Source organism: Erpetoichthys calabaricus, chromosome 12, assembly GCF_900747795.2.
Source record: "Erpetoichthys calabaricus chromosome 12, fErpCal1.3, whole genome shotgun sequence".
NCBI lineage: Eukaryota > Metazoa > Chordata > Cladistia > Polypteriformes > Polypteridae > Erpetoichthys > Erpetoichthys calabaricus.
The window spans coordinates 146491467-146512246 of NC_041405.2; the positions used below are offsets into that span (position 1 = coordinate 146491467).

Below are 20780 nucleotides of genomic sequence, written 5' to 3' on the forward strand. Positions count from 1 at the left end.
CCTGTTTTGCTACTACGTCTCACTATACAACCCGCACTCTTCAAACTTTGCTGTTCACAAAATAACAAATGGCTCACAGTAGACTTAAAGAATACATTTTTCAGGAAAATATTTTTAAAAATGGCCAAAGTATACGGCATTTGAAAAGGTCAGAATAATAAAAAAAGGAATGCCAATGTACATTAAAATAAGGGAATAGTATGACACATCTGATGCTGCATGCATGTGACACTACACATGTAGCTTCCCATATTTGTTCCAGCACTGCTTCTGTTAACTGTTACTGGAAATTCATAAAAAAGTTTTTGAAGTTCGTTTTAGGAGGAGACTATGAAAATCCTGATGATCCTATTCATTTTCATTTTTTTTTTCCCCCCATTCATTTTACATCCATCCATTCCTCCTCAAACACCCCAGCACAACAAAAACAACTGTTTCCTCCGGGTAGGAAAACTACTTAATAAATGCAGTATTTTTCAATTTCTAAGATTTGTTTTTTAAGTTTTTGATTTTACTAGGGGGCTTCGCTTGCCAACCCCTTTCCCCTCCCCCTGCCAGCACTACACGCCATTGTGAAGAGGGGAGCTGAACGCACTCCAAGGAGACGCGGTCGCTTCTCCGAAACCCCCTCTTAAACGGTGACAGAATGGGAAACAAATACCGTTGTTGTTTTACCTCCTCTTTGCTCGATCAACTGCTCGGCTTGCTGCTACTGCCGTGCCACGTAATCTGCATTTCGTGCAACGTTGCCATCATTTAAAAGCCTGTACAGCACCTTGTTGCCCCCCAAACATCCTCAAACACAATACGATCTCTTTTCACTGTTCCGTTATTTCACCGAGTCATATTTTACGTTTGTTTGTGCTAATCCGATCTTTACTCTCATTTTTTGAGACTTTCGAATTTTCCTACTTCCATTATCTCTAACCTGCTCTGCATGTGTATCACAGGACTTGCTTCCAAAGGTTGTAAGAATGACGTGACTTGTCTGTCTCATGGGACGTGAAAGTGTCTGTCTGTCTGTCTCTCTTCGAAAGATCTCTGTTCCAAAGATCACTTCTCATTGCAAGATTGAGGAGAGATTTTTTTTGTAGTTTAAGTTTTTTGTCATTTTCTGTTTTTACTTTTATTTAGTTTTTCATTTTTTACATTTTATTTAGTTTAAGTTTTTTTTAGCAATTGGCTTTCAGTTTCTGTCACTCTTTATTAGTTTTGTATGACTCACTAAAAATGTCCACACGGACGCAGTTTTGCAAGTGTACAAACACCTTTTTCTCTATAGTTGCCCATCTATAAATCATTCATGTTGCTCCCGTCAACTTAACCCTTATAATTTGACTGTCTGTGACAGAACTCTATTTATTTTCCTGTGAAAAAGGAAAAGGAGGTTCAAGGCTTCCAGTATAAATCAAAAAATAAATACAGGATGAGCCAAAAAGAAGTACCACATTTCAAATGTTTATTCTACAAAAATGCTTCAAGATAAAATGAATTTCATTATGACACAAGAAAGGGTACACAAAATAGATTTTTTGTAATGCATTTTAAAAATGAGGTCTTCAAGGTGGTGGCCATCATTAGCGATACACTCTTCAAGACGATTTCTGGTGAAGAGCGTCCTTGAGGGCTTCAAGGTTTTGTGGTCGGTGTGTGTATACCTTCGACTTGAGATGGTCCCACAAGAAGCAACTGCACTGAGTCAGATCAGGCAAACGTGAAGGCCATATCTCCCACAAAACTTGCATGGATCTCCGTGTCGTATGAGCTGCTGCTCCATCCTGTTGAATCCAGCAATCCAACACATCCATTTCTTCCAGTTGGGTGCCGCAAAAAGTTCTCTAGCATTTCAATGTAACGTTCTGAAGTGACGGTGACCGTTGCTCTCCCCCTTCTCAAAAAGTAAGGGCCTACATTGCCAGATTCTGCAATGGAACACCAAACTGTAACACGCTCACTGTGTAGGGGTCTCTGATGAAGTTCACAAGGGTTGGTTTCAGTCCAATAGTGAAAGTTTTGCTTATTGACGCAACCATTCAAATGGAAATGTGCCTCATCACTGCACCAGATGATGCATTCTCGATGAACGGTTTGCAGAATGTTTGCACACAACTCTCTACGGCTCTCCCAGTCTCTCTCAATGAGTTCCTGCACTACAATCATTTTGTATGGAAGGAAATTAAGGTCCTCACGCAAAATCTTCCTCATAGACGTGTTGGAAATGCTTTAAGGCAGAAACAAGTTTGCACGCTGAACGTCTAGGAGACTGCAAAATTGATGGCCTTACAGCTTGGATGTTTTCAGCCGTTCATACAGTCAGAGTGGGCCTGGAGATTTTCTTTCCAATGTTGTACCCATCTGTCTAAATTTAGCCACCCACTGAAGAATTGTTTTCCAATTTGGGATGTCACCGTTAGGAGGAATCCTGAAGTGCATTTGGATGGCGCGTTGCGTAGTGATGATGGATTCATTGTTTTTAAAGAACTCTTTGACAGCGAAAGCACGGTGCGCACTGCACCAATGCATGTTACCAACTGAAAACTACAAGGGATCGCCTATCAAAGGACCCCCTCACCAACCCACTCGGCTGCCTCTACCTCGCGCAATGACTACGAGACATGTGGTACTTCATTTTGGCTCACCCTGTATAAGACTAAAATAACAAGTGTGCTCTGATGTCATTTCTTACTTTATCCTTCAAATTTAAGTGAGATGGCAATTTACTTTCAAAAATGCTTTGGTTTTAATTTATGAGAATCCCTTTGTGAGAAGTAAGATCACCACACACATAGCAATTGATATTACCTGATGCTGACCATATGTCATCTAACAAATTTGAGAGTTTGGCAGTATTTAAAAAAAAAAAAAAAAAAATCGCCTGGACTCTATTCAAATAGTGACTTTGAAAGTGTAAGAACAGTAACAGCAGAAATAGTGATGGACGTTTCTCTATGTATACGCAATACTAATTTGCAAGAAACACATTCACATATTTTAAGAATTAACACTAATAATTCATTAATAAGTGAATCAACACAAACAAGTAGAGAGGGAGAGGTTAGGAGCAGGCGCTGATACAGCACATTGCTGCACCCATCACATGACGAACCAACTCAGGACCCCAGATTAGGACCCGAGTGCAGTCATGCGACACCTCAGCACCACACAAGTTCAGATGGAATGGAACCAGTGTGAGGTTTTTTTTAATGGTGGCTGGAGTGCCAATTCTGCCACCAACCCCCAGGTTTTTCCCTGCAGGTTGGAGAGCCTATCTACAGGGCTGGATGCAATTAACGTCATACCCAGGACGGAGCAATTGCAAGTTAAGGGCCTTTTCTCAAGGGCTGAACAGAGTAGAGTCACTTTTGGCATTTACAGGATTGGAACCGTCAACCTTCTGATTGCCAGCGCAGATCCCTAGCCTCAGACCCACCACTCTGCCTAAACTAGTAGAACATGCACAAAAAAGTCTAAGTAATCACTACTTAATATAAATAGTCAAATAAAAAACCCATGTACTCAACAAAGTATTTGAACGACAGAACAGATAAAATGAAATACTGAAATGATTAATCAAGAAGAAGGCATAAAACTTGGACACATGCAAGTGTCATTGTGTGCTTTGATGCACCCATTAATGGACTGAATTCCACGTTGATGGCAAGTAGAAAACTCTTTGTTAGTTGTGGTAATTATACTTTTATGACACATGATATTCTATATGGTGTTCCACAAGGCTCTATCCTGGGTCCGCTGCTCTTTTCAATTTACATGCTTCCATTAGGTCAGATTATCTCGGGGCATAACGTGAACTACCACAGCTATGCTGATGACAAGCAAATGTACTTATCAATAGCACCTGATGACCCCGACTCTGTTGATTCATTGACACAATGTCTTGCTTGTGTTTCTGAATGAATGAGTAGTAATTTTCTCAAACTAAATAAAGAGAAAACTGAAATTTTAGTGATTGGCAATAATGGATATAATGAGGTTATTAGAAATAAACTTGATGCATTAGGATTAAAAGTCAAGAAGGACGCAAAGAATTTAGGGGTAACTGTTGGCTGTGACCTGAATTTTAAATCACATATTAATCAGATCACTGGGACAGCATTTTTTCACTTAAAGAAATACAGCAAAAGTTAGACCTCTTATATCATTGAAAGATGCTGAGAAATTAGTTCACGCTTTTGTTTTCAGTTGACTAGATTACTGTAATGCACTCCTCTCAGGACTACCCAAAAAATGCATCAATTGATTACAACTAGTGCAAAATGCAGCTGCTAGAATCTTAACTTTGAAAAGAAAATCCGAGCACATCTCTCCAGTTTTGATGTCACTACACTGGTTACCTGTGTCATTCAGAATTCACTTTAAAATACTGCTTATGGTTTATAAAGCCTTAAATAATCTCGCTCCATCTTATATTTCGGAATGTCTGACTCCTTACACTCCAAATCATAACCTTAGATCTTCAAATGAGGGTCTGCTTAGAATTCCAAGAGCTAAACTTAAAAGCAATGGTGAGGTGGCCTTCTGCTGTTATGCACCTCAAATATGGAATAGCTTGCCAATAGGAATTTGCCAGGCTGATACAGTGGAGCACTTTAAAAAACTATTGAAAACACATTACTTTAAAATGGTTTTCTCACAGCTTCATCTTAGTTAATTCCTGATGCTCTGTATAATCAATTAATTATCATTATTATTCATGGTGGCTCCAAAATCCATACTAACCTCTACTCTCTCTTCTTTTCTTTTTCTGGTTTTCTGTGGTGCTGATCTGCGCCACTACCACTTAATCAAAGCACAGTGATGTCCATACATTGATGGATTAAAGAACGGAAGTCCATGTGACTGTCATCATCGAGTCCTTCCATGAGAACCCTGAATACAATGAGGGCTGATTGATGTCATTTATGTTAGGTAGAATGCCTAGAGGGGGCTGGGCGGTCTCATGGCCTGGAACCCCTGCAGATTTAATTTTTTCTCCAGCCGTCGGAGTTTTTTTTTTGTTTTTTCTGTCCTCCCTGGCCATTGGACCTTACTTTTATTTTAATTAGTGTTCTCTTATTTTAACTCTTATTTTGTCTTTTTTTCTCTCTTTATTCATCATGTAAAGCACTTTGAGCTGCATTATTTGTATGAAAATGTGCTATATAAATAAATGTTGTTGTTGCATTCAATAACATCAAGAAAATGGATCCCTGTGAGCCTAAACTAGTGTGTTCAAAAAAGAATGGAAGTTCAAATAATTATCAGAGACACAGTGAGGCAGGTTAAAAAGAAGGCGTCAGCACTACACCTACTAAGATAAGTGACCATGAGAGCGTCTGTGTTAATGACAACTCCCCACCACAATTCCACCCCATGAGACAAATAGGAGCACTGCTAGAGAAAAATGTGATGGTCGTACCTCTTTTACTGATTCAGACAGCTCTGTAAGTTTTTTCTTCAGTATTTCTGAGGACTTCACTGTTTCCGATTCAATAACTTTCTAAATTAAATAAAAAAAAAAAAAAAAACAGAGCACTTTATTACTTTCAAATACATATTAAAAATGAAAATTGCTTTCATATTTCCAACTGCATTAGTGTGCATTCTCCACAGATAACCAATTATTACTTAATACAGCGTCTTTCATACTAAAATCCATTCTTTTTACATACACCAAAAAAACAACTCGCCAGAAGTAGACGGCATTTCCTATAATTTCAATCAGCATTGACAACAAGTGATAAAACAACTTTATAAAGAAGCAGCATAACACCTTCCACTACATCTGAGCAGTGCCGTGAAGTGGGTAAATAAGAAGCACATCTGGATCAAAAGAAGACAGAATCGGTAGGTTTATACAAGGTAGAAGTGAGCCAGACACCTACATATTTCCGTCGAGCTTGCTGCAGAGCCTCTGACTCTTCCAACTTCTTGGCCTCTTCTCTGAATTTTTTAATGTTCTCCTTCATCTCCTTATTTTTGTTCATCTCCTGCTTTAAGCTATCCAGAAATTCTGAGAGGAAGCCCCGCCGCCCTCCACCCTCTGAGGAGGCATACTGGACCTGTGAAAGAAAGGCAGCTCACTAGAATTAGCATGGAATAAAGACTACAAGTGTTACAACAGCAAGGTGGTACTACTATTATAGCCATCAGACTCAAAATATCACTTATGCTATTGACATTATTAAACGTAAGAGAGAAATGACCTGAAAGAGGAAACAAAATTTCATATAAAAGGCAACAAATAACCAACAGCCTATCCGGGCCTACATATTCTGGTATTATAAGGCTGTCTAAGTGGGGCTGGGAGACACTCCCTTACACCTACCACTATTACACTAGTTTCCTCCAAACTCACTCTCGCTGTCTCACCTGGCTTATCCCTTTCCCCTGGCAGACAAATGTTGTTTCAACTCGCCAGCTATGTCCTGGTATCATCTTTTATTAGGAGTGGCCTCTGATTGGCTCTAAGGACACCAGGTCTGAACTTCTTGTGGTAGCCCTTGTAGTCCATTTACCCTTAAATTTTCAGGTTTTTAGCGCATCCTATAAGATGGACAGCACAGCCCCTTATGTTGCCTTCTGGATCAGTTTGCCCTCTGCTGTCCAGGAGGTGTTGCCATCTCTGGAATTTCTTATTAACTCTACTCTCTTATATAACACAAAATGGACAAAGTAGAGCGGCTGACAGCATGGTGCACTGACAACAACCTGTTCCTGAACACAATTAAGACCAAGGAGCTTGTTGTGGACTTCAGGAAAAAGAAAACAGACACCCTCTCCACACAGTCCCCTCCGATGTAGAGTGGTTTGGTGTCAGACTTCCGCTTCCTGGGAGTTCACATCATGAAAGACCTGTCCTAGGGTGTGAACACAGCTGAGCTGTCGAAGAAGGCTCAGCAGAGACTTTATTTCCTGAGAGTCCTCAGGAAAAAGAACATCCCCCAAAAACTGCTGGTGTCCTCCTATTGCTGCTCTGTTGAGAGTATCCTGTGCTACTGCCTCTGCGTGTGGTTTTCCAGATGCACAACAGCGCAGAGGAAGACACTTCAGCGGATCGTAAAGACTGCCCGGCAGATTATCGGCTGTTCTTTACCCTCTCTGGATGAACCGTACAGCTCTCACTGCCTCAGGAAAGCGGAAAACATCTTAAAAGACTCCTCACACCCCGCTTATGATATGTTCCAACTGTTGCCATCAGGCAAAATATACAGTGCATCTGGAAAGTATTCACAGCGCATCACTTTTTCCACATTTTGTTATGTTACAGCCTTATTCCAAAATGGATTAAATTCATTTTTTCCCCTCAGAATTCTACACACAACACCCCATAATGACAACGTGAAAAAAGTTTACTTGAGATTTTTGCAAAATTATTAAAAATTAAAAAAATTGAAAAGCACATGTACATAAGTATTAACAGCCTTTGCCATGAAGCTCAAAATTGAGCTCAGGTGCCTCCTGTTTCCCCTGATCATCCCTGAGATGTTTCTGCAGATTAACTGGAGTCCACCTGTGGTAAATTCAGTTGATTGGACATGATTTGGAAAGGCACACACCTGTCTATATAAGGTCCCACAATTGACAGTTCATGTCAGAGCACAAACCAAGCATGAAGTCAAAGGAATTGTCGACAGATAGAGAGATAGCTTTATTAATCCCAAGGAAAAATTCACATACTCCAGCAGCAGCTTACGGATACAAAAAACAATATTAAGGAGTAATAAAAATGCAGGTAAAAACAGACAATAACTTTGAATAATATTAACGTTTACCCCCCGGGTGGAATTGAAGAGTCGAAAGTGTCTCGAGGCACAAATCTGCGAAAGGTTACAGAAAAATTTCTGCTGCTTTGAAGGTCCCAATGAGCACAGTGGCCTCCATCATCCGTAAGTGGAAGAAGTTCGAAACCACCAGGACTCTTCCTAGAGTTGGCCGGCCATCTAAACTGAGCGATCTGGGGAGAAGGGCCTTAGTCAGGGAGGTGACCAAGAACCCGATGGTCACTCTGTCAGAGCGCCAGAGGTCCTCTGTGGAGAGAGGAGAACCTTCCAGAAGGACAACCATCTCTGCAGCAATCCACCAATCAGGCCTGTATGGTAGAGTGGCCAGACGGAAGCCACTCCTTAGTAAAAGGCACATGGCAGCCCGCCTGGAGTTTGCCAAAAGGCACCTGAAGGACTCTCAGACCTTGAAAAAGAAAATTCTCTGGTCTGATGAGGCAAAGATTGAACTCTTTGGTGTGAATGCCAGGCGTCACATCTGGAGGAAACCAGCTACTGCTCATCACCAGGCCAATACCATCCCTACAGTGAAGCATGGTGGTGGCAGCATCATGCTGTGGGGATGTTTTTCAGCGGCAGGAACTGGGAGACTAATCAGGATAAAGGGAAAGATGACTGCAGCAATGTACAGAGACATCCTGGATGAAAACCTGCTCAAGAGCGCTCTTGACCTCAGACTGGGGCAACGGTTCATCTTTCAGCAGGACAACGACCCTAAGCACACAGCCAAGATATCAAAGGAGTGGCTTCAGGACAACTCTGTGAATGTCCTTGAGTGGCCCAGACTTGAATCTGATTGAACATCTCTGGAGAGATCTTAAAATGGCTGTGCACCGACGCTTTCCATCCAACCTGATGGAGCTTGAGAGGTGCTGCAAAGAGGAATGGGCGAAACTGGCCAAGGATAGGTGTGCCAAGCTTGTGGCATCATATTCAAAAAGACTTGAGGCTGTAATTGCTGCCAAAGGTGCATCGACAAAGTATTGAGCAAAGGCTGTGAATACTTATGTACATGTGATTTCTCAGTTTTTTTATTTTTAATAAATTTGCAAAAACCTCAAGTAAACTTTTTTCACGTTGTCATTATGGGGTGTTGTGTGTAGAATTCTGAGGAAAAAAATGAATTTAATCCATTTTGGAATAAGGCTGTAACATAACAATATGTGGAAAAAGTGATGCGCTGTGAATACTTTCTGGATGCACTGTATGTAACAATTCCCATGAAAATAATCTCTTTAAATTGGATATCCGGTTAACCAAACCCGGGGGAGGGCGAGCTAAATGAGCAGGGGGCAGAACCCCCTAGTAATAAAAATAATAATAATTCTTTTCATTTATATAGCACTTTTCTCATTACTCATGTGCACAGGGCATTACTTTCCCTGGAGCACTACATGGCAGCACACCCTTAACCCCCCCCTCAGCTTTAGCTGAATAACTAAGGCTACTTTTACTTTTCCAAAAAATAAACTGTGTTCTTAATAATAACCGTTTCTTAATTTTTAATTTGTGCAACTCAGAACCCCAAAAACAGCTCATTTCACACAGCAGACCTCTGTGTATCCTCTTCTTTCAAGTGGCTTTGCATATTGGCATGACACCCATATCCTCCACAATTAATCATCAAAAGAGGAGACAAATAAATGGAAATAATGCAAATTATAAGGGTCTACATGATAGTGCAGTGGATAGTACTGTTGTCTTAGGGGGTACTCACACTGCCAATTCATTCTGTGCCCGAGCACATTTGTCCACATGTAACCCTGCAAAGTCTCATTCATTTGACTAGTGTGATCGCTCTGTGCCGGGCGAAACATACCATGCCCTGGCCCACTTGGAAGAGGTGGAAGAGGCTCGGGTCAGTAGCATTCGGGAACAGTGTGATCACTAAACGTGTCCGAGGATGGAAAACAGACATGACGTCAATGATGTGACAAGTCAGATAGTGCAATTCTCATTTCATTTAATATCTTTTGAGATTAAAAAACAGGTTTTTATTCTCACCTTACACATGAACTTGAATTGTAGTTGGCAAGAAAAGCTGCAAAATACTCCAATAACATCATTTGTCAAAACTCGACTTGATGTTTTTTGGAAGAAATAAGTGGATAGGACTGGGGCTGAATGGCCTGTTCTCGTCTAGAGTTTTCTAATGTTCTAAAAATTTTCTGCTACAGTGCAGCACGATTAACAGCAAAACACTGCGCTGCACACTCAATAAATCCATAAGAGGACAGAAAATTATCCTGCCCTACACATCATGATGAAACCGTATCCAGGTCCAGAACGTTAAACACAGTGTGAGTGCAGACCAGCAGACAATCACGCTTGGGCATGGTACGGAACAAACATGTCCAGTGTGAGTACACCCTAAAAGCTTTAGAGTGCAGGACACTCACCTTGGACCAGACACCACAAGCGTGAGATGCCCAGGTTTACTTCCACATTCCAAACACATGCAGGTTAGGCTAAATGCCAAATCTTAATTAGCCCAGCACAAGCGAGGATGGGTGTGTCAGGGAGTGTGTCCTGTGACAGAGCTGACAGGGTAGGCTGGGGCTCACTCCGACACGGACATGGGTAAGTTGGTTAGCAAATGGCTAGAAGAATGTACGAGAGTAAATCAAAAAGTAAAGGCAATTTGAAAATTATGCAGTAATCAAAACATGTTCACAATGGCTTATGGATAGCTCGAACATGCATAGCGCAGCATTCTAGTTGAAGCTTAAGGGTCAAATAAACATGGACTCTCCACTGTGGGATTGTTGAAAAAGCGTGCCGTAGTGAGATTTCATTGGGCAGAGGGAATGAAACCTGCTGAAATTCACGGATGGATGGTGGTTCAGTATAAAAAGTGAAAACAGCACGACTCCACGAGAAGTTTATGAATGGGTAGAAAGGTTTAAAATGGGAAGATCAGCTACAACCGATGAAGTGGGATTGTATACATCTTGTTGATGAGCGACAAGCTCAGGCTTCAACATGGCGAATGTCTTCATCAGAGATGATTGATGGATTGCGTTGTCCACTGTTGCTGCACATTTGGAGATCAACCATGGATCTGCACATGACATAATGCATGGTGACTTGGGGTAACGAAAAGTTTGTGCAAAATGGATATCCAAACAGCTTAATAATCTGAACCAGCAACAATGAGTGGAAGTTGCAAGCTAATACTTAAAAGTGTTATGAAGAAGATCCAAGTCTTTTGGACTAGACTGTCACTGGAGATGAGACACGCGTCCATCCTTGTCGCCCGAAAAGCAAGAGACACAGAATGCAGTGGAACACCCGCCTACTCCAGTAAAGAAAAAATTCAAGAAAATCACGATAACCGTCTTTTGGGACATGAAGGGTCCTATTCTGCAGCATTTTCTGGAACAAAGTGATTAATATGATTCAGTGACCAGTGCAACATACTGCACTATGCTTACAGAGAAACTGAAACCTGCAATTTGCAGCAAAATGCTGTCAAAAACAGTCTTGCTGCTCCATGACAACGCATGTCCCCCATGAAATTGCAGAGGTGGTGAAGGCAATCCAACAGCTGTGGCTTGAATGTCTGCCATCCCCTCCATGACAGCCCTGATCTGGCACCATCTAACAACTGCATCTTTGGTCCAATTAGAGGCTTTTTGGGGTCGTAGGTTCACCCCTGATGATGAGGTTAAGGAAGCGATGCAGACCTGGATTTGGGAGCAGTCAAAACGTTTCTTCACCCCAGGAATGAAATTAGTGGAACAATAGAAGAAGTTTATCGACCTTCAGGGAGACTATGTGGAGAAGTGAAGAGGTGGAGAATCTGCCATTTACCAGTGTTAGGGTAGGGGACTGATGATTGTCCCGGAGGACAAAGGCGCTGGCAAACTCCTCCCGTAAAATAATTTTTAATTAGAAACATGTCATAACTATTCCAACCACCCCACCCATTATAAAAAATATACCCCCTAAAGAGTATCCCTATACCAAAGATATAAATGGGTTTACAAGAGAATTCAAAAAAAGTAAATAAGGCTAAAAGCAGGCTATAACATATCGTAATATACCCACTCTTTAAAATAGACCTAATAACCCACCCATTCTTAAACCTTAAAAGACCATCAAAACTACTTTTAAATAGGGATTAAAAAAGGAGGTTTAAATTATTATTTAAAAGGTATTTCAAAAATAAATAAAACTAGTCCATACCTATAAAGTCCTATAGGGTTAATCCTTAAGCCCGGAGGACTATAACACTGTTAAATTAGGGTTATAAACCATATGTTGAAAAGCAGGAAAAAAGGGGGGGGGATCTTAACATTAGGGCTGCCATTGTAAGTATTTTAAGATTAGGCATTTACTGTAACAATAGCAGCCTTGTCAATGGGGGTTAAGCTAAGGGTTGAGGGAGGGGTAGACCATCCAGTGTTAGGGTTATAATGAGAACATCTAATAAAAACAGTCTGGGACCTGATGGTACAAATAAACTGTTCACCCTTAAAATATGTAGCTTTTTCAGTTATATTTACATACTTGATTAAGATTATATGAAAACCTTTAGTTTATTTCAAAATTGTTAGATAAGAATTAGAAGACATAAAGGTTTCTAAACTTAGCCAAACAGAGATAAGATAAATCCATACCTGCAGTACTGCTGTGGGTCTCCAGGGTATTCGCTGAGCATGGACTTGGTTAAAGCTGTAGCCGTAGCAGCGAGATGACAATAACCGCAGAGGCCGCGCAGCAGACAGCTGACAAAAGGAAAGAAAAACCAGTTTAGAAGATTGTGTTTCTTTGAAAGGCCCCATCATACAGCACGTTCACTCCACAGGCGAAAACCAACCTACCCTATCCTACAGTTTAGCCGCAGCTAAATTCTCTCTCTACTGAACATTTTACTAACTGGACATCCCTACGGCCCCTGCTGTACTTTCTGGTACTTTTATGTCAGCTAACAAGTGTGTCTGTTCAGTGATTATGTTGGTCCAGAACACAATTCCTAAGTATATCCCAGTACTAAAAAAATGAACATACAATACAGATCAGCAGAGGCAGTATGATAAATCCTTTCAGGAAAAAATGTTGGAAAATGAATAATGATTAATAATGATTATTTGATGGCAAACCCTTCTTTCATGATATCAGCAATGAGCTCATATGATAAAAGGGCTTGCCAAAGGAGCAATTCACTGACTGGTATAATGGAAGCACCAGGCATTCTGATTGGTGGATAGCAACAGCAATGGCACAACCGAAAGAACGTGACAGCTGAGGTGTAAGAAGGCTGACTAGAGTATGCAGAGCAGGTACACTATAATCTGATGCATACATGATTTGGAAGGGAAAATAAATATCAAGCTGGTTAAGTTTGCTGATGATACCAAGCTAGGTGGCCTGGCAGATAATTGAGAATCACAGAGGGACTTGGACAGCAGACGGGCTTGGGCAGATGAAATTTAATGTGAAGTAAAAATATGAGGTTTGAATACACAATGGGGGTCTGAAAATTGAAAGTCCACCTTATGAAGAAGGATTTAGGAGTAACTTCCAGAGAGTGTTCAGAATTCATTAAGAAGGCAAACAGCATGTTCAATTATATAGCACCTTGATGTGTGGAGTACAAGTCACAGGAGGTTCTGCTCAAGCTTTATAACACACTGGTGAGGCCTCATCTGGAGTCATCTGTGCAGTTCTGGTCTCCAGGCTACAAAAAGGACATAGCGGCACTAGAAAAGGTTCAGAGAAGAGCGACAGGGATGATTCCAGGACTACAGGGGATGATTTAAAGAGTGGAGCCTTTTCAGTTTAAGCAAAAGGAGATTAAGAGGAGACCTGACTAAAGTATTTAAAATTTTGAAAGCAATAAGCACAGTGGGGACAAGAACATGGTGACACGGGGCAAATTTTGCACAAACATTAAAAAGTTTCTCTTCACACAGAGAACCACAGAAACATGAAATAAGTTACCAAGCGGTGTAGCGACATGGTGTGTACACTGGGCTGAATGTATCGACATTTCAACAATCTAGACAAGAACAGGCCATTCAGCCCAACAAAGCTTGACAGTCCTATCCACTTAATTCTTCCAAAATAACATCAAGTTGCATTTTGAAGGTTCCCAAAGTTCTACTGTCTAACATGCTACCTGGTACCTTATGCTGCGAGTGTATGGTTCTCACTCCATGTGAATTTCCCCAATCTACACATACGTGATGTGGTAAACAACGTGTCAAACCGCTGCGGCTATTTTGTCATGGCATGTTTCCATTTCTAATTAGACCGTAATGTTAAATTTCTTTATTTGTTTAGACGTGCAGGCAAAAGGTGAATGCTGTGCAGCCTTCTCCCTGACTTTACTGGTGTGGTAAGGCAGACTTGCATGTTTTTAGTACTGAAATCTGCATCTTCTGTGGCTCTTCATTATCAGCTCTTTTAACGGCAGTCCTTTTGCTGAAGTGTGACATACTGCTTACTTCAATTGCTTATTTTGAAGTTCACATTTTCATGAATATACTGTAGCTGCCAGTTCTTTCAAACTCGCGTCGATTTCTACACTATCATCTTAACAATAGACAGCACACACAGCACCTGCTGCAACATCTCATTTACATTTACCACTCGACCAGCAATACCGTCAAAAGGCAACGTATGTGCAATATAAATAAAATTTATTATTATTATTATTATTATAATCTAATTCTACAGGAAGGTTTTTTCCATTGCTTCAAGCTTAAAACATGCAGGGGCTCTCCACACACGCGACACACATTTATATGTCTAATGGTGCTTTTTAAGAAGTCTTTGAGTGTAGACAGTCCATCACAAACAAAAACTTGTTGTCTGTCAGACCAGGGGGGTATTTTCCGTACGTCGCTTAAATCATCCGAGATCAGATGCCTCATCTTGGATGAGTTAATGCCGGTGAAACTCATCCGGGATAAGTCGGTTTTTCAAACGCAGCCGTGTATTAGATTAGTCGAGCTGGATCTAATCATCGAGATGAATGCGTGCACCCGTGCTGAGTGAAAAGCCCATATATACTGAGTCTAGAAAACATGATCAGTGAGTCTTTGATAGGCTGTAACAAAAAGACGAAAGAACGGGCACATTTTTTTTTTTCACACAAGCAGAGCAAGACCTTTTATTCGAAGGACATGAAGAATTTCAAGATTTAATATGCACAAGGGGTAACACTGCAAAAGCAGCCCAAACCAGAAAAGACGGCTGGCAAAAAGTGGCCGACAAATTAAACGCGTGTGCATTGTACTTACTGAATGCAGTTTCATTTCCTGTGTGTCAGATTAATTATTATTTAATATGTCATAATTCCAGATCAAACGTGAGGACAAGGAGAACACGGGAACAGGTTAAAGTGAAGTACAAGAATATACTTCAAACCGGTAAATATTGGTATATAACTATTTAAAGAAATGTTGACATAAAGAATCATATATAATGTAAAGAACATTCATTTTAAAGCTAATAAGAAGGCAGACAAGCAAAAAACAGGTGAAGGTCCACACGGTGGACCCCTGCAGAAGAATTGGCTGTCCAGCAAAAAGCCCATTGCCCTGTTTCTGAGGGCATTCCAGGGGGAAGCTCCTCCTCAGAACCAGTGGCAGGATGCAGTGGTCACTTCATTTCAGGTAAAGGATGGTCATTGAATATATTTGTCCTCCATGTGTGCCATAGGTATGTTCCATATAGCTCTCTTTTTTTTGGGTCAGTTGCAGGGAATGTCATATCCCTTGAACCTGTGTCTGACCAACGAGATATTGACGAAGGTCAAATATTTGATGAAGACACTGTGTCTGATTATTCATCAGGAGGAGAGGTACATTTTCCAAATAATGTTTGATCAAACTCCACTCTGATCAGTCCCATGTGCCCCAATCACATTTGGAAACCCTGGGTAATGAGAATGTTAGGCTGATTGAGATTCTTTATGGAACTGTGGGTGTTTTTGCCTGTGTGTTACCTACCTGCAATGGCATGAAATGCCTCTTTTATTGTCTGCACACGCAGGTGTCCAGGAAACACTATGAAAACCCGAAGAAAATATTTCAGAGCCAAACAGACTTTACGAATTGCCTGGCAAACTGCACTTTTAGATAGATTTTCCGCATCGCCTACAGTATATAAAAAAAAAGTGCCGCTTGCAAAAAACCTCAAAGCAATGAATACGGTCTGTGTGGTCGTGAGAGCCCGACTTCGCCGAGTTTGACTTCGAATATAAGGTCCTAATAAATCTTTGAGGTACAATATTCCCCCTCGGCTAAAAGAATTTCCTCTGGGAGCAATAAAGGATCTTGCCGATCGCACAAAACCCTCTCTATATAAAATTCTCTTCTTATAATTTGTGTAACGATATCAATTGGTCGCTCATTCATGAACGGTGAAGTCATGATTAAATGAATTCCACGCACGGACACTGATTAAGTGTGTGAGCTAATCCTTGTTTACATCGAACAAGCCTGCACCGAGCAGCTTTGAGGATTAGGATGTGTTGCTATGACAACACATCCAGCATGAGTTTCGAAAAACCGACAGATCCAGGATCAGGCCAAATCGGCAACAATTACATCCGGCTGAACGAGTAATCCACGTCCGAAAAATACCCCCCAGGTTAACAAGCTCCCCATCACAGTTTGCTGTTTATATCACTGCTCCTACCATGAACTCCGCCTTCATGAAGCGCTGGATTGGTTTAGAAACATGACACTCAGTAAGTTGTCTAATGGCTCCCACCCACTTTTATGCAAAATTCACACATGGTTGTCTTCAGATGTATATACTGTATGATACACCTGGCTTCAGCAGGACCAACTCCTAAGTAATCAGTTACTTCCAAGTTACCATCTTTTTTGGTATGAATCCAGAACGTACAGCATGATTATGATAATTATTTTTAACATTCTAGTTATGTAAGCCACTGTGTAATATTAAGGACACATGTGGAAAATGCTGAAGTACCCGTGATTTTCCTTCGCATTGGTCTGCCGTGCTCATCAGTTGTCAGTACTTGGACACAGTTAGGAGAGTAAACCCTCAGACTTAAAGAGAAAATGACAAAATGAAGATAAGCATTTAAAAACAGGGCAAAAATAGAGATGTTATTTGTCAGGTTAGGTTGGGGAGCATGCACTGGTACAGCATGTTCCAGAATCACCACACAACAAAACACTTGTTATCCCAGTTGTCAACCCCCCAAGGTAGACACACAGTCCAGTCACACCCTCTGGAAATGACCATATATCTGACATAGCCAGGTGTTATGTGGGCATCCTCTTGGCCTGGTCCAGACTCTCAGGTAATTGTGCCACATGGTGGTAGTGCCGTAACTGGCGCTCCCTCACAATGCAGGTGATGTGCCTCATCTGGGACTCCATGAGCAACACAAAGTCAAACCAGCGGTACCCAAGGATTTTCCAGAGAGACACAGCACTGAAGGAGTCCAGTCTTCATCTCAGGTCACTGGATAGCGTCCATGTCTCGCAACAATATAGCAAAACAGGAAGCACCAGACTTGGACCTTTGTCCTTTTGCAGAGATATCGGGAGCGCCACACACCGCTTTTCAGCGACCTCATGAACCCCAAACCATGCTCTATGAATCTGTCTACTGACTTCATAGGAAGAGTCACCAGAGACATGAATGTCACTGCCAAGGTAAGTAAACCTCTCAACGAGGTCAACACTCCCTCCGCAAACAAACACACTGCTGATGGTTGTGCCCAAGAGGTCATTAAATGCCTGGCTCTTGGTTTTTATCAGGACACTCACAACCCCAGACACTCAGACTCTTCACTCAGTCTCTCGAGACCCCTGATCCGAGCCTCCATTGCCTCTGTGAAGATCAAAGCATCATCAGGAAAGTCAAAATCTGTGACCCCACACCCTTCCCAACACCCAGTCCATACAAGCACTGAACAGCATGGGAGCAAAACACACCGCTGACGAACCCCAGAATCAACAGGGAAGAACAGAGGTTCAGCTTCCATTCTGCACAGCACTCACAGTACCAGTGTACAGGCCGGCCATGACATCCAGGAACCTTGAGGGGATCCCGCAAACCCTCAGGATGTCCCATAGGGCAGCTTGATCAACTGAGTCAAACGCTTTACAAAAATCAACAAAGGCTGCAAAGAAACTCGGCCGATATTTGCATTTGCACTCTATGAGAACCCTCAGTGCCAGGTTGCGGTCGATGGTAGACTTCTTAGGCATAACACCAGACTGCTCTGGTTGCTGGTAGGAGAGTGAGTGATCACGGATCCTACTGAAGATGACCAAGGCAAGGAACTTACCAGGCACCGAGAGCAGTGTTATCCCCCTATACTTGCCACAATCCAGGCGATCACACTTCCCTTTCCAGATAGGGACGACAAGTCCCGTTTTCCAGTCAGTTGGGATGTCGCCCGTCACCCAAATGGAAGCAGAGATTGCTTGCAATGCCAGGAGGCCAGCCTTACTACCAGCCTGGAGAAGTTCACCCCAGATACCACAGATCCCTGCAGCCTTCCCTACCCTCCGCTGGTTCACCACCTATGCAATCTCAGTGAGACTGGGTGGCTCACAGCTAACTGGAGAATCTTATAAAATCTACAAAATCCTTAAGTGTAACCCGGTTAAGGGTTTACATGGCCACATAACCAGGTTGCTCACAGAGAAATGTTTGGTTTCTCTAATCAGAATAAGGGTTTAAATGGCATTTTTAAAAAAACAGGTTTCTGTGAATAACTGGTTACTAATGCAGGTACGGGATTGTGGGTTTGAGACTGAACCTAAGAACCAGTGCACTACACTACTTATAAATTATTATGGGACCAATACCCAATTGGTCAGCATTTAAATCTACTGTATAGAAAATCTTGAAGTATTTCTAAATGTCTTATAAATGTAAAAATCTTGCTGCTGTGCTTTCATGATGTAGAATAAGAGAATAAAAATACCAGCTAATTAATTTTGATCAGCGTTATCAGTTGTCACCAATTATGAATTTGGTTGAAGCAAAAAACCTGAAGCCACAGTGGGCCCCCCAGGACCGATTTTGTGAACCCCCTGGTTTAGACTTTTTCAAGGTCAGCGATTCTGAAAATGATGTTGGATGTGATTTATCCCTCTATGGACCTCTACCACTGGGTGAAATCTTTTAAAATTTCCATTATAATCGAGGATATTTTAACTGGAACGTACATTTTAGCATTTCATATATCCGACAACTATTCTTGCTTGTGATGTACTTGTACCTCATGAAGTCAATCATTACATTTGTTATGAACGTCCCCGACGTTGGGCGCCTTACGCTAAATCAGACTTTCTATACTTTTGTTGTCGTGTTCAGCCGTAACTCGGCTCTGTCCCCCTTACCAAGCAAGCCCCCCCCCTTTAAAAAACTGCCATTGTCACTTTTCTCTGAACAAACCTCTCAGCGACTACTAGCAATGACTGCATCAAGTTGCGTTGTGTGGAAGTTCAACCCCGAAATTGCAAGAAACGATTGCCGTTTAATAACCCAGGCATCTTAAGAATTGTATAAATCCCGGCTGGACTGACGTTGTAAACATTCTAAAGAGGACACGTCCGGTCACCCTCCTTTACTGGCATCCCGCAGACTCTAGCAAGCGGTGCCATCGCTGCCCCCTTCACCCGCTATCGCTGCCCCCTTCACCCGCTATCGATGCGCGCTCGCTCCTGTCTCCTTCCTCTTCCATTAACCCGGCTATTCTCTGGCGCTCTCCTCCTTCCCCAATTCTCATCTCCGCCTGCTTTGCCTCTCCAGGCCGGTTGTTCGCTCTCCGCCGGCACGGACACGTATCCGGAGCAGCCCAGTTGTTTTACGGAACAATTCAATTGAAATGAACCTTTTAAAACATGCATCACCGGATCATTACGAGTACTGAGAGACAAAGAGAGACATAAAAAAAAACGAATAGATAAATCAAGTCACCTGCGCGCAGTGCCACAAGGAGGCCGCCATCTTCCTCACAACACGTTGACCTTTCAGCGCATGGCCTTCCGGTGACGTCAATGTCCTGCTAGATGACGGCAACCAATGAAAAACTTGCTCGCGCCGGCACACGTGGCTTCAGGTCTCATCCAGGCACTGGAACACAGTGGACACAGAAGACCTCTAGTCACACTGCCACGGGTTAGGAAACTTCATTAGAACTTGTGCCTTAGGCAGCGTATATATAGTTGTTGAATCGATTAGTCTGTCAAAAATGGAGAAACGCATAGGGGCATGCACGGCTATGGAAGATCATCCGTGTCAATGCACAATGCTTTTTGTATTGCGTTTTAAACTGACACGAGAATTGTGCGCCGTAATGAAGAGCAATCTGTCATTTGGTTGAATACAACACGATAAAACTGTGCCGAACTGAAATGCACCACATGCATACGGAATTGCACTGCAATGTAGTTAACACTTTGATTTAATTGTCATTTCGGTACAAATCAAGGTTATCAAGCCGTTTCAGTTCCCACATGATAGGATGGCGGTTGCGAATTACAGATGCAAGGACAACAGAAACAACTTTATGATTCGATACACAATCGTGCAAACGTTTGACTTTTTCAACACTTTTAATAGTCATGCAGTTGTTCTTCACACCGTGTCGGCAGATAAACGTGATCTGCTTCAATAAAACACAAGGAAAATTGGCCTTTTACATCAACAAAAACATCACTGGATGTAATGGTCTAAAGCAGCGAAGTTCGACCTTTTTCGTCCCATGGCACACATCAACTACTAAAACTCTGCGACACACCTGACAAAAAATAGGTACAGTTTTCATTGATTTTGATTGATTTACAAAAAAAAAAAGATAATAGTAATTAACTGCTCTTTATCTCCAAAGTGGTGTTTTAAAAAGTCATTTTGAAACTATTTATTGATTATACTTTGTAATTAAAAATACAAAGGTGTCTTTACTTGTATTATAAGTAGGTGGCAGACTGCTAGCGCTGCGCAGTGAGGCGAGCACGGGTTCGCGTCACGGGTCTTTCCTTCGTGCTT

At 41.8% G+C, this 20780-nt stretch overlaps 1 protein-coding gene across 1 annotated transcript in view; it reads right to left on the reverse strand.

Moving 5' to 3' along the window:
• Window positions 1–19817, reverse strand: part of timm44 (translocase of inner mitochondrial membrane 44 homolog (yeast)) — a 43854-nt gene extending 24037 nt beyond the window's left edge. The window contains exons 1-4 of the mRNA XM_028816504.2: window positions 19710–19817; window positions 12404–12511; window positions 5883–6059; window positions 5417–5497 (exon numbers count right to left, since the gene is read on the reverse strand). Of these exons, the coding sequence (XP_028672337.1) occupies window positions 5417–5497; window positions 5883–6059; window positions 12404–12511; window positions 19710–19739 (396 nt within the window). The 5' untranslated portion in view covers window positions 19740–19817. The remainder of the gene's footprint in view (window positions 1–5416; window positions 5498–5882; window positions 6060–12403; window positions 12512–19709) is intronic.
• Window positions 19818–20780: the final 963 nt, after the last annotated feature.